This window comes from Canis aureus, chromosome 2 (assembly GCF_053574225.1).
Source record: "Canis aureus isolate CA01 chromosome 2, VMU_Caureus_v.1.0, whole genome shotgun sequence".
Classification (NCBI taxonomy): Eukaryota; Metazoa; Chordata; class Mammalia; order Carnivora; family Canidae; genus Canis; species Canis aureus.
Window position 1 is genome coordinate 39,694,249 of NC_135612.1, and position 14,702 is coordinate 39,708,950.

General features: G+C 44.7%; 1 protein-coding gene across 4 annotated transcripts in view; it reads right to left on the reverse strand.

Annotated features, from left to right (window-relative positions):
• ENTREP2 (endosomal transmembrane epsin interactor 2) overlaps nucleotides 1–7,287 on the reverse strand; it is a 446,252-nt gene extending 438,965 nt beyond the window's left edge. For all 4 annotated transcript variants that reach the window (XM_077869147.1, XM_077869126.1, XM_077869136.1 and 1 more), the window contains exon 1: nucleotides 7,038–7,287. In XM_077869147.1, coding sequence (XP_077725273.1) covers nucleotides 7,038–7,256 — 219 coding nt within the window. In that variant the 5' untranslated portion in view covers nucleotides 7,257–7,287. The remainder of the gene's footprint in view (nucleotides 1–7,037) is intronic.
• Between the last annotated feature and the right edge of the window lie 7,415 nt (nucleotides 7,288–14,702).

The window sequence follows — 14,702 nt, forward strand, 5'->3', positions numbered from 1 at the left end:
CAGTCTCTGCTTCCTTGCTCTCTCTCTCTGCATTTCTTTAGGTATGCAGGAAGGATCTGGATTCTAGTTACTACTTTTCTATGAGTACCTTGTAAAACCCCCTTGGTAACCTTTTGGGTATTATCACCTCACTACTATGAGAAATAATGCAAGTAGCTAGTAAATGCTTCTTCTTCCCTCTCTTGCTCTTCTTGAACCATCAATCTAAGTCCCTAGTATTAGTTTGGTATTAATCTTTATAGTCTTAAATAATCTTAACTTCCCCATTGCTTTGTCAGCTTCAAGAGACACTTTTTATTCCTAGCTAATTTAACCAATGTGCCAAGGAGTTCATTCTACTTTCCCCTTACTCTCTCCTCATCTCCTGCCATTTATTTTTTTTTAGCTGTATAATTCTATATAATCAGAGTGCATAACATTTATGTATTAATTTGTCCTCCTATTGTCACATTTTTGTTTTATAGTTAAATACAGTCAGGGTTCATCCCTAGAATTTATTAAAATCTTCAATCATTTTATAGTCTTCTGAAGCTCATTTTCTACTAAACTCATAGGTACAATATTCTCAGAGTTGTTGCAAATTCAAAACTACATGTCTGTGGACTTATATTTAAAGGCCAACTCTCTGATTATTGGATGTTTGACTCACATATTGAGTATATTAAAAATAAAAACATTGTGGTTCCAGTTCCAGGTAAAGGAAGCAAGCATACATTACCCTGTGTCTCCCACTGATTGCAGCTATGACCTAATAGAAGGCACAGAATAAACAGCTTGAAAACTCTGAAAAGTAAATCAGCAGTTAGACTGAGGAAGAACAATATAATTCAAAGTACCACCAAATTGGCAGTAGTTTTATCATTTTTCTCTCTACAGTGTCCCCCAGCCAAAACTCAACACAGCTTAAGACCCAAAATTGAGCATGGATGCAGACAAAAAGAGTCCAGAAGCACTCTAGTTCTGGCTTAAGGATTTGGAAATAGGCTTCCCAGTGCCAAAGAGAGTAAGGCAATCCCCATCGTTTTTCTCGTTGGATGTCTTTCTCTTCTTTCTCTCAAACCTCAGCCCCAAGCAATACCAGAGCCCCGACAGGAACAGACAAGGGTTAGTCCTCTCTGATTGCAGAAGCTTGGTCCCAAGAAGGCCAGGCAGAGTACTCTCCATCTGTTCTCGTCCTGCATGGGCCCTACCCAAATGGCCACACAGGAAGTATGTAGCAAAGCAAGGTAAAGCCCTAGCCCTCTTAGAGGACTAGATAAGGGAAGCTCCAGGGAAACAAACCAACCAAGTCCCAGAGAGGGAGGAGCCAGGGAAAGAGATTCCTAAAATTAATTTATGGATTCATGGCTCATCCCCAAGGTGCACATGTATACATACTACCAACCCTAAACAGAAAACACAAACTTTGGGAACAGACCCACAGGATAGATCACCAAGAGCCAGATTGGTCATTGGGTGGCACATGTACAAGACAACTCTGATTAGGATTATAGAGACTTTGGAAACTGAACTGACATCAGAACCACCATCCACAGTAGGCTGGTCAGAAGTTGTGATCTAAACTCAAGAGGACTGATAGCCTACTAAGACAGAAACATCAACATTCTCCTCAGGATTCAAAATAGTATCCAGAGACTCACAACGTAATATTCAATATGTCTAAAAGACAACCCCAAATTATTCAGCATGCAAAGACTCAGGAAAATGTCAACTTCCAGGGGAAAACAATTATAGTTTCTGGAATTCTCCAACAAAAAGCCTGTAAAGGAATGATAATAAAAATGTTCCAGTAAGTAAAGGTTACTATTTTGGAATTAAAGGAAAAACTACAAAAAGCAAGGGGGGCGGGGGGAAATAGGAGATACGAAGAAGAACCAAATGGGATCCTTTTAAGTGAAAAGACAGTAAATATATTAACTCACCGGATAAGTCTAATGGCAGAAGGGAGAGGACAGGAGAAAATGTACACCACCTCCTATGACAATAACAATTGAAATCACTGTGGATTTCTATCAGGAAACATGAAGGATGGCTGGAATTGGAATATTTTTCAAGGCTGAAAGGAAAGCACTGCCAACCCAGAATTCTATATCTAGTGAAAATGTTCTTCAGGAACAGATGTGAAATAATGACATCCTAAGGTAAAGAACAAGTAGATAAAGATATTTTAAAGTTCATATGGAAGAGCAGCCAAGGCACTTGGGAAAAAGCAGAGCGCGGAGAGGTGTGCCTTACCAGATAATGAACCTCACCATGAGATTACGAGAATCAAAATAATTTGGTCTTGGCTCCGCCATAGACAATTAAGAGAGTAAAACTGAAGAGAGGCCCAAAACAGAACCACACAGGAAATTTGTCCGAAAGCAAATAAAGTTAGGGCCTTTTTCCATAGCAAAAGAAAAATCAATTCTGGATAAAATAAAATTTGAATATTAAAAGATAAAATGAAAACATTAGAAGGAAGTTTAAAAGAATATTTGTGTGATGTCTGTAATGAGGACACCCCACACACACGAAACTCTGAGAAAAGAACCCAGAAACTGTAAAAGAGAAAAAGAACAGATTTGACTACATAAGAAGTCCTTAAATTCTCTACATGGCAAAAGACACCAAAAATTTAAGGCAAATGAGAAGTGAAGATATTGCAGGAAAATATTTGCAACATATAATAAAGTAACCATGGAAATGCAGATCAAATGAAAACAAGGAAATATCTTATTTCTCCCATCCAGTGAATAAAAACGTTAAGGATTGCTAACATCCTGTGCTGGTAAGAAGGTGGCAAAAGGGCACACTGATGAAATGCTTCTGTGGATGGGCATGACTACAATCTTCTGAGGAAATCAATCTAGCAATATCCATCAAAATTCTAAATTTGAATACCCTCTGACCAGCAATTCCACTTCAGGGAATTTATGCTCAAAAAAAAAAAAAAAAAAAAAAATCAAAACAAAACAAAAAAAGTCCTGGCACCTAAGATTAGATAAGCAGCAATATTTGTAAAGGCAGAGAACTGATAAAATCAGAATATTCCCAACAGGAGAATAACTGAATAAATTATAATAATTCATACTATGGACTCTAATGTAGTCATTACAAATAATGGGAATCATAAATAATGGGTTATGGCTGGGAATATTTATTAGATACTAAACTTAAAAAGTCACAGAGCATGGGATGTGGCATAATCTTTTTGTAAATTTTTTTAAAAGAAACATATTCCACACATATGCATAAATTCTAATGTTTTTGTGATTGTAAAGGAAAGCATAAAAGGATCCCATTACCCAACACTGGTAATACAGGCTCCCTGTTGGCCCAGAATTGGGATAGAAGGAGGCATTGTTATCATTTTTCCTTTGTTACACTTCTATGTTTCAGTTATTGCAAAAAGTATATATTGCTTTCAAAGTATGAAAAAAAATTCAACAGCATTGCTTTCACAGAAAAACAAAATACACATACATACATACATACATACATACATAACAGCCACACAGTTGGCTCCCAATGACTCCATCCTTATCAATGTATGTCACTGATAAAGTAGAGAATTCACAATGTGAATTTGTCTCTGATGTCCTGGGCCTTACAAAATTTTCAAAGAAACATAATGAAGCTGCTCTGCTGAAGGACAGCTATTCAAGACCTAGCTCCATGAGTCTCCTAAACTGTTCGCGCCGATCATCATCTCTCTAAATGGGCCAGGCATTCATCCACAGAGGGAGATGACCCACCTCCCAACACCCAGCTGGGTGGCAAGGACCTGGGGCAGGAACACCATTTGAAGGTGGTCCGTAGATGGCTGAAATAGCAACATCTGCTCCCTCTTGCCAGACCTGCTGCCCACCCCACCCCCACCTGTCTCCAACTTTGCCAAGATACTTCCCTGAACCTCACATAGCCTTTCTGAATGCAAAGCCTCTCCAAATTTTTCTGGAATCTTCACCTTTGCAGGCATGGACGCAGTGAAGTTGACACATTAATCTCATATATCCACTTTCTATATCTTATATATCCACTTGATTGGACTAGAGGATGCCCAGATAGCTGTTAAAACATGGTTTCTGGGGGTGTCTGGGGTGGTTTCTCTGGAAGAGATTAGCATTTGAATCAGTAAGCTGAGTAAAGAAGGCTGCACTCACCAAGGAGGGCTTGCATCACCCAATCCTTTGAGGGCCTGAATAAAATATGAGGGCAAGGAGGCAGGGTGAATTCACACCCTCTCAGTGAGCTGGGACATCTGTCTTCTCCTGCCTCTAGATACCAGGACTCCTGGTTCTCAGACTTTCAGACTCCCACCGAGAATTACCCCACTGGCCCCCTGGTTCCTGGCCTTTTGCCTTCAGACTGAATCACACCACCAATTTCCTTGGTCTTCCAGCTCACAGATGGCAAGATCATGGGATTTCTCGGCTTCCACATCGGCCTGTTCCTCAAGGGAATGAGGACTGGATGAATGAGCAAGCTACTGGTTCTTTCTCTGGAAAACCCTAAATACAGCAGGTTAGTTACTCCCTCTCCATCTCAGTGTATCCTGCAGAAGCAGCCAAGACTTCTTAGGGCTTAGGCCCAGCCCTGAGACTGCCTCTGTCGTCAGGACTCTATTGGCTAAGGCAAGTCGTTGGAAGCCCCGTCCAAATTCAAGTGGAAGGATCTGCACAAGAGTGTGAACACCAATGACCACAGATGAAATGTGCTATCACACCATATCAAACACTCAGCTTAATGTCTGGCACACAGTCCGTGCTCAAAAAATGTGAGCTCTTTTTTGTATGTACTATTTCCTCTTAAATAGAGGCAAGTCATTTTTACAGGGATTCTTCCCCATGTACAAACCACAGAGAAGGCATGGAAATCTAGAGATTGCTACAGAGCCCTCACATTTCATTCCAGAAGATGCAGAGGAGCTAGAGTGCTACCCCACAGGGCAGACTTCAGAATAAAGCCAGACACCCTAGTCACTATCCTTAAATGAAAAATATCCTTGCAGGGCAGTTTCCGGGCCTCAAAGGACAGGCATATATAGGGTAAGGGGCCAACGTTACCACTCACAGCCAGGCTAACATGCACACCTGTCCCAACTGGAAACAGCCACTATTTCTGCCAACAGCAGAGACAAGATGTGAAATTTGGCATATACCGTATTAAGAGAACTTTAAAGGTGCTTGTGGCAGATTAAGTTTGAAGAAAGAAAACAAGGCGGTGAGAAAGTGGATGTAAAGGGGTAGAGTAGGAGATAGAGAAGTTACCTTAAAATCTAAAAAAAAGTAAGCAGAGCTTGCTGTGTTCATTGCTGTCCCCGGAGCGTAGAAGAATGCCCGCACAGAGCAGACATTTGCAGAATTACTCTGAATCGGGGAAAGATAAAACGAATAGATTATACCTGTCGAAAGGAATAACACTGGAAATGCAAAATTATTGTATTACAATTTACCCCTTCAAACTAAAATGGAGTGAATGCACACTTTTCACATAGTTTTTCTACCATGTCCAGGTCATGTTTTCCCTTTTAGGTTTATTATTAAAAGGCAGCTGTTTTTCAATGCCCTCTGGGAGTACCAAAATCATAGCTAAGTCTAAATGGGACAAAGGGAGGCTCAGGGAGGAGCCAGGAAGTGAGGCTAATTTACCAGTCTGCCACCTGTAGGCTGGTTCCAGCAGACATAAACATCAGTGCCCACAAAACAGACGACATGAAAATAACGCATATTAAATAATGCTAAAAACTGAGCAACAGATGTGTGAAAACTATATATAGTGGTCCATTTGAATCATGGCTCCCCGGTTTCTGCCTCCAACGTCCTCTCTCGGATTTAAACACCCTGAGCTGTGGCCACACACACACTGTGGTTCCTAATCAGCTCTCCAAGCCTCACCCGAGGTCTGAAACAAGCTTTGAAAATGAACACCCCTATCCGGGTGAAGGACCGCACCTGTATGGATCAAAGTCGGGTTCACTCCGATCTCATTTCAAAAGCCTTGCAATGGGCTTTAAGCACAGAGGCCGTTATAAAGGAACTGCAACGCGAACCAGCAACGCTGGGCAGAATTGTTAAATTTCAACATCCGAGAGCAAACAGCAAACATGCATTACAAAGGCTTAGTTTGGATTTCTGGAGATGGAATTAAAACATACTGAGTTTACAGTTTAAGCCCATAAGATGTACTTCGGCACCACAAACCAAATGTAGTTACAGATGTCAAGAGTTCTCAGAACAAGCGCTTCTCTTTATAAATGTGTCCTCTGCGTGTATTTTTTTCCGTTTCCATATGTCCACTCTCTATCAATATAAGGAAAACACAACTTTCATCAGAAGGATATAAAGAGGCCTCCACGCACCGCCGCCCGGCCATTCCCTCTCGGGGACGGTCGGTTCCTTAGGGCGGAGACCTCGCGGTGGCGTCTCCTGCGGGGTCCGTGAGTCCCTGGTCTCTCTAGGGAGGGGTCGCACCCGAGTGTGGACGGGGCCCCGGCTCGCCCGCCCGCGCCCGCCCGCGCCCGCCGCCCACAGGGCTCCGCGTCCCAGACGCGCGCGGGAAACGCCAAGTCCGCCGCCGGCCGCAGGGGGCTGGAGGGTCTCGCCGGCGGGTCTCGCTCCCGCCCCCGCGCCCGCGCCCGCGCCCCCGCCCCTCGGGCCGGCCCCCGCCGAGGCGAGACGCGCGCACCCTCCCTCCCTCCCTCCCCCGGGCCGGGGCCGCCCCGAGTCCAGCCGCGGAGAGCGGCGGGTCCCCAGGGCGCACACTCCACCCCGCACGCGCGCCCGCCGCGCGCCCTTCACCGCGGGGTCCCTCCGGCGGCTGCCGGCTCGGCCGAGGGCTGCGCCCGGGCTGCGGTTCCCTCCAAGAAAAGTCGAGTCGGGGATGGGCGCCGCAGGAAAGGGAATGCGCTGCCCCGGGAGCGGTGAGTCAGGTCCCCGGAGTTACCCAGCGCGGAGTTTCCGAACTGCACCCCGCGCCGCCGCAGCTCGGCCCCGGGCGTCCGCGCCCCGAACTTGGCGCCCCCGGGCCGGCCCCGCCGGGCCGCAGACACTCACCGAGAAGCCGGCCCAGAAGGGGCAGGAGTGGCGGACGCGGGCCGAGGTGGTGAGCGCCAGCGCCGCGAAGCTGACGGCCACGATGAGGCATCCGAGCGCCATCTGCGTGGCCCCGAGCGCCAGCACGACGCGGGAGCGGCCCGGGCACTCGCGCAGGCGGGACAGGCTGCGGGGCAGCGCGGCGGGGCGCGGCGCGCGGGGACCGCCGGCCCGAGGCATCGCGCAGGGCGCCCGCACGCCTCCCGCTCCCGCCGGCCGGGCCCGGCGCGCGCCCCCGCCAGCCGCCGCCGCCGCCCCCGCCAGCCGCCCCCGCCGCCCCCGCCGCCGCCGCCCCCGCCGCCGCCGCCGCCGCCGCCTCTCCTCACCGAGCGTCCGAGGCAAGTTGCGCCGGGCCAGGGGACCGCCTTCCCGCGGGCCGCGGGGGCTGCGGCGGCCGCGCGCCGGGAGCGGGCCGGGCCGGGCGGGGAGCCGGGCGCCCGCTGGCCCTGCCCGTGCCCGCGCCCATGCCGCCGCCGCCGCCGCCGCCGCCGCTCCGCAGGGCCGCCCGCCGCCCGCCGGCCGCGCCGCGCTGCGCCCTCTCCCGCCCGCCCCGCGCGTTCCCCGCCCGAGCGCGGGCGCGAGCTGCCGCGTGCCGGGGGCGAGCCGCCGCCGTGCCCGAGCGCCAGCCCCGCCGCCGCGCGCGGGGCCGGGGCGCCGGGCGGGGGCGGTCCCCGAGGCCGGACCTCGGCGCTCTAGGGCCCCGCGCGGGTCGGGAGCGGGGCCCGCAGGCGCGTCAAGGTCGAGGGCTGCAGCCTCGGCGGCCGAACCCTCCGTCGGCGCGAGCCCAGGGCCGCGCCGCAGGGACCCGCCGCCCGCCGAGCCTGGGCCCGGCCGCCGAAGGGCGCTCCCCCGGCGGCGGGGGGCGCGGAAGCCCAGGGCGCTGCCCCAGGTGTGGCGCGCGGCAGCCTCTACCGCATGCGGAATTCCAAGATCCAAGATGCCGCTTTCCTGCAGTTCCGCAGTTTCCCCAGCCGTCTGCTGAGAACTGAGCCCGGGAGGACTGGGCATTTAAGACATTCCCGGTTCACAAACGGATGTCTCTTACTCACTCACCTTTAGTTTGCAGGGCTTTGGATACAAGTGAAAAGTTTGGGCTTAAAGCAAACCGCTCAGGGACGCCCGGGTGGCTCAGTGGTCGAACGTCCGTCTGCCTTTGGCTCAGGAGTTGATCCCGGGTCCTGGGATCGAGTTCCACAGTAGGTTTCCTGCGAGGAGCCTGCTTCTCCATCTATGTCTCTGCCTCTCTCTCTCTCTCTCTCTCTCTCTCTCTGGAATAAATCAATAAAATCTATTGTTTTAAAATCGCACAAAACGAATTTAAATGAACCATGTCATTAACTACTTATTAAATCTCCCCCACTCCCTTTAGCCAGTATAAGGTTTTCAATTGATTTTCAGCCCCCTTGAGGTACCCAGAAAACTTGGAAGTTTTGGTTGTCAATTTTCTTTGTGGCCTGTTGATGTGACAACTTTCAGACCACCGGTGTTGAAAAACACTGTGTTATTAAGAGACCCACCAGTGTTGGGAAGTCTAAAGGGATCAGGCATAAAAAGGCAAAGTTCATAGTAATAAAGGGCAAGGGTAGGTCATTCCCCCAGGCCATTCTTCCACAGTCGTGCAGTGGAACTGAAGGTGTCCCCTGCTGGATCCAAAACACTGGAGAGTCTCGCCCCAGAACATCTCAGTTGCTGGTGCTTGAAATTTCACCGTTAGAGATATTGATTCCTTTGGGGCTTGACGGGCCTCTATTAAAATGCAAATTCCTCTTGAAGGGGCCAATAGCTCAAGCCTTTATCAGCCATCCCCGTAGCAGGGATGGGATTTATTTTCCAATTTAAAGGGATGGCCAAGGGATGAACCAGAGGTGGGGAATTCTACAGATAAAGTAACTGACCTCAAAATGTTGGCCTGTGGCCAAACTCTGCCTTTCCTCCAGTTTTTATCTACAGCGTGGCTGAGCCTCAGGCTGGCATCATTTAGAGTGCTGGAGTACAAATTCTAATTTCCCAGAGACACTCTCTATCTAAAAACTCTCAGGCCCCACTTTTTAAGGGCTTGGAGCAATACCAAAGCAAGATTCTGGACAGGCAGAGGTTAGGTTCTCAAAGGAGTCACCTGCCTTGTTCATTCATTTATCTATTTCCACCCATCCAACAGTTTTACATTTTAGGAAGGAATCTCTAAGCACCAGGCACTCCTAGGCTCTTAGAGTAAGTACATAAGTGAACAAAACAAATAAGACCCAAGGAGAGAAACAATACAATAAGCAGAACAAATAAGTAAATTACAAAGAGTTTGTTGACATTATGCAGCATTCAAAAAATATGTTAAGCCCCCAATGTGTGCCAGACAATGAAGATGTAAGATTAGCAAAAGCAAATAAGCTAGAGAATGTTCAGTCTAGTGGTTAGATTGACAACACACAGATAATTGCTCCAAGGCCAATTGCATCTAGGTTCAATGTGTGGAGAATTCTGCATGGTGCCAAAAAACTGATAATAAGGAGCTTTGGAAAGAGCTTTCTGACCACAATGTAGAAAATGTGTCTAAATGGCCTATCTGTCCCATTAGTAGGGAGCCCCCAAATGTGGGGCAACAATCGGGTAGGAGCTGAAAGAATTCATCTGAAGCAGAATGAAGGAGGTAGATGTTTATTGAATACGGTGCAAGCAGAGGAGAGGCTGTCTGCAAAGAGGTAGGAGGAGGAGGCTGCTTTTAAGGAGGGAAGGTAAGGAGGTTTGGCAATTTATGGAATTGTCCCCTTTTTTGGTCACTGTGCCTAGTTGTAAGTAGCCTATTGATCAGTCAGAGCCTATGGATATTTTGACATGGGTCTCCTGATGGGCCTGTATGGATTCAAGCCAGGGGGTCCCTGTGTCCTTTTCCACTGCCCAAACCTGTTTATCTAAAAGAAACCTCTACAGAAAATGGATTGAGGGATGCCCACGAGAATGCAGGCCTCACATGTTATTGCTTTCGTCTAGGCAAGAAATGACAGTGTTTTTGATTAAGATAGAGATGGTGGAGATACCCAGAACTGGAAGGATTTGAGATACTTGGGAGGTGTCAGCAATGAATTAAATGTGGACTAAATATAGGGTGATGCCAGTTGGTGTATCCTGGGGAGAGGACCGAATGGTAGAAACCTCCAATGTACTCCCATTTATGTATTAGATGTGCTTCCAAAATATATGTGAATCAGGGCAGCCCCGGTGGCGCAGTGGTTTAGCACCGCCTGCAGCCCAGGGCATGATCTGGAGACCCTGGATTGGGTCCCTCGTTGGGCTCTCACATGGAGCCTGCTTGTGTCTCTGCCTCTCTCTCTCTCTCCCTGCATCTCTATGAATAAATGAATAAAATCTTTAAAAAAAACAACAACAACAAAAACAAAACAAAATATATGTGAATCAATTCCTTCTACTTATAAATGGCATGGAAAGAGAGCTCCAGGCAGCAAAGCAGAGGATTTTGGTGTAGGTGGGTCTACTCTCTCTGTAAATTTGAGAGAGGATGAACACTTTCTGTGAAATCTGATTTGGGGGCAGAGGGAAAGACAGATCCAGAAATTACAATCACTTTGCCATTTTAAAAATCATTTCTGTATTATAGAGAACTTTAAAACTCTGTTGTATTGATTGTAATAGCCAACATCCTTTTGATAAACAATTGTAATTTGGAGATGTTAATAAAGTGAATCAGTTTCACAGACATGAATCAGGAAAGAAGGGTGGGGAGCTGATTTAACCCTAGCTCTGATCCTATAATTCATTGACCCTCCTTGCTCCTCAGTGTTTTTCTCTTATAATAAGGCTGCAAAAGGGATGCCTGGGTGGTTCATTCGGCTGAGTATCTAACTCTTGATTCAGCTCAGGTTGTGATCGAGTTGTGGGATCAAACCCCACATCCAGCTCTCTGCTCACTGGGGAGTCTGCTTGGGGGTCTCTCTCCCTCTTCTCATCAATAAGTAGGTAGATCTCTCTTAAAAATTAAAATTAAAAATAAATAAAAAGCTGCTATAATACATGATCCTAGTATTATGAGAGATTCTTGTAGACCCCTGGGACCAACTTATACCAACTTTTCCTTCTTCCTAGATCAGATGACACTAATGGACTGAGACAATTGTTCTTAAGCATAGCATGACAAGGTGGCTCAGCTTTCACTGAAAGGTAAGCTACATGACTGCTTGCACCAACAGGAAGATGAGAACACAGATGTCTCACAGTGCCCTTGTTCAGATTCTTGCTCTTTTCAACATACCTGTCCATAGATGGATAAAAAATAAATTTGTCCCTTCGAACTATAAGGCAGAAGAAAATTGTACTTGCATTTCACAATATCCACCTCTGGAAGAGTAATAATCAACAAAGAACCACCATTTCCAGGGACAGCAGGCTTGCAGATTCTCCTGCTGAAGACAACTGAGAAGTCAGATGACATTTTTTTGTTAAATATCTTCCTAAAAGTATTAAAGAGTTACAGAGATAATGGAGAAACACTAGATCAAGTTTCAAGAGGAAAAGAATCCAGAGAGGTATGTATTCACCAGGTCGGAATCCTCTGCCCTGGGCACTTGCATTTCTGGCTTTGGCAGAAAAATAGAGTTAAAAAGATAAGTTTTGAGTCCAGTCCCTCAAGAATCAGGGATATACCAGTATACCAGTCCCCTGCTTTGTGATAGAACCCCAAAAGGCTGCACCCAGGGAGATATGAATAAGCCAGCCTATCCTCTAATTGCAGATGCTCAGAAATCCCAAACCCTGAGCTGGCAAAAAGCAATAACAAATCACCTCTGAAGAATGATAATCTAATCCCAGCCCTCAAATTATTTCTACAAATGGCATCTTAAAAATTCACTTTAACCTCCTCAATATGACAAAGGGCATTTATGAAAAACCCACAGCTAACACCATACTCAGTGATGAAAGAATGAAAGCTTTCCCCCAAGATCAGGAATGACATAAGGATGTCTACATTAAACATTGCTCTTTGACACTGAACTAGAAATTCTAGCCAGAGAAATTATATAAGAAAAAGAAATAAAACGCATCCAAACTGGAAGAGAAGAATTGAAACTATCTCTGTTTACAGAATGATATGATCCTATATTTATAGAAAATCTCAAAGAATCCACAAGAAAGCTACTAGCAGTAATAAATTCAGCAAAGTTGTAGGATATAAGATCAACATACTAAAATCAGTGGTGTTTCTATAGACCACCAATGAACAGTCTAAAAAAGAATAAAGCAATTCTCTTAATTGTAAATAAAATTGAATTGTGAAAGCTTAAAAAAAAAAAAAAAAAGAATAAAGCAATTCCATTTACAACAGCATCTGAAACACCTGGAAAACACCTGGAAAATTCAAGGATGTGAAAGACTTGTATACTGAAAAACACAAAACATTACTGAAAGAAATTAAAGACCTAAATAAATGGAAAAATACTCTGTTTGTGGATAAGGAGACTTTCTATTAAGATGTCAATACCCAAAAAAAAAAAAAAAAAATGTCAATACCCAAAGTGTTCTGTGGATTCAATGTAATCCATATCAAAACTCCTCAGATTATTTTTTCAGAAATGGAAAAGCCAATCCTCAAATCCATATGAAATTGCAATGGCCCCAAATAGCCACTCTTGAAAAAGAAGAAACAGTTGGAAAGACTCACACTTCCAGATTTAAAAACTTACTACAAAGCTATAGTAATCAAAACATCATGGTACTTACAAGTAGATAGACCATTAGAATAAAATTGAGAGCCCAGAAATAAATCCATCTCAGATCAATTGAGTTTTCACAAGGGTGCCAAGTGGTAGAGTAATCTCTTTAACAGATGGGGCTGGGACAACTGGATTTTTCACATGCAAAAAGAAACCTCACATTACATACAAAAATTAACTCAAAATGAATCAAAGATCTTGAAATGAGGACAAAAACCATAAAGCTTTTAGAAGAAGACATAGGTGTATATCTTCATGACTCTGGATTTGACTCTAGAGTCTTAGATATACCAAAACCATGGGCAACAAAGAAAGAATAGACAACTTGTACTTCATCAAAATTAAAATTTTCTGTGCATCAAAGAATGCTATCAAGTAAGTAAAAAGAAAAACTATTGAATGGGAAGAAATATTTGCAAATTATATATCTGACAAGGATTCAATATCCAGAATATATAAAGAACTCCCACAAACTGAAAAACAAAGAGACAACCCAATTTAACTTGGACAAATGACTTGAGTGGACATTTCTCCAAAGAAGATATACACATGGCCCATAAGCATGTGAAATGTTGCTCATCACTGCTGATTAAGGAAATGTAAATGAAAATCACAATGTGATACCACTTGCCATCCATTAGGATGGCTATTATAAAAATTAATTAATTCGAACACCTGGGTGACTCAGGCCATTAAATGTCGAACTCTTGGTTTCAGCTCAGGTCATAACCCCATATCAGATCAAGTCCCACGTTGGGCTTCATGCTCAGTGGGAAGTCTGCTTGAGGGTTCTCTCTGCCTCTCCTGGCACTTGTGCATGCTCTCTCGCTCTCTCTCTCTCTAAACAAATAAATATTTTTTAAATTAAAATTAAAATTAATCAGGTTATTAATTTTGAAAAAAAAGAAAATAGCAAGTGTTGGCAGGAATATGGAGAAATTGGAACTGTCGCACAGTGCCGGTGAGAATGTAAAATGATGCAACCATTATGGAAAACAGCATGGAAGTGCCTCAAAAAATTAAACACGGAATTACCATTTAATCCAGCAATTCTGCTTCTGAGTGTATATCCAAAAAGGTTGAAAGGATTTAAAGAGATATCTGCATTCCCATGGTTATAACAACATTATTCACAATAGCCAAAGACAGAAACAACTCAAGTGTCCATCAATGGACAGATGGTTGAGCAAAATGTGGTACATATCTACAATGAAGTGTCATTCAGTCTTAAAAAGGAAGGAAATTCTGATAGATGCCACAACATAGATGAATCTTGAGGACATTGTGTTGAGTGAAATAAGCCAGTTACAAAAAGACAAACAAAATTATAAGTATATTATATACTGATCTATACTGATAACAGAATTTCCTTCCTTTTTACATTATATATGTCTTACCACAATAGAAAAAAATACAATAAAATACCACCTCACAGATGACTATAGTAGTAATAAAAAAATCCTGCAAATAATAAATGCTGGAAAGGATGTAGAGAAATTGGAATCCTTGTTCATTGCTAGTGGAAATGTAAAGTGTGCAGATGGAAAACAGTCTGGCAGTTCCTTAAAGCTAAACATAGAATTATCACATTACCAGTAATTCCAATTCTAGGTATAGAATTGAAAATCAGTACCTTGAACTTGTTCCCTCATGTCCTCTAGTCATCACCAGCTCTGGAGCAGATTTCTTTAGATGTTTATAACTGCAGAGTTAGAGGTCAGTGTAGGCAGCTCTGGACTTTAACAAAGAATAATACACGTATGAAACCTTTGACTTGTCTCTGTTCATTGGGTTATAAAATGTCTATCTAATTGCTATCTAAGAATAAATTTAAACACAGGTGAAAGATTGGTACACTGAAAATTCTACAAACATTTCAGCACAGAACATTGCTGAAAGAAATCAA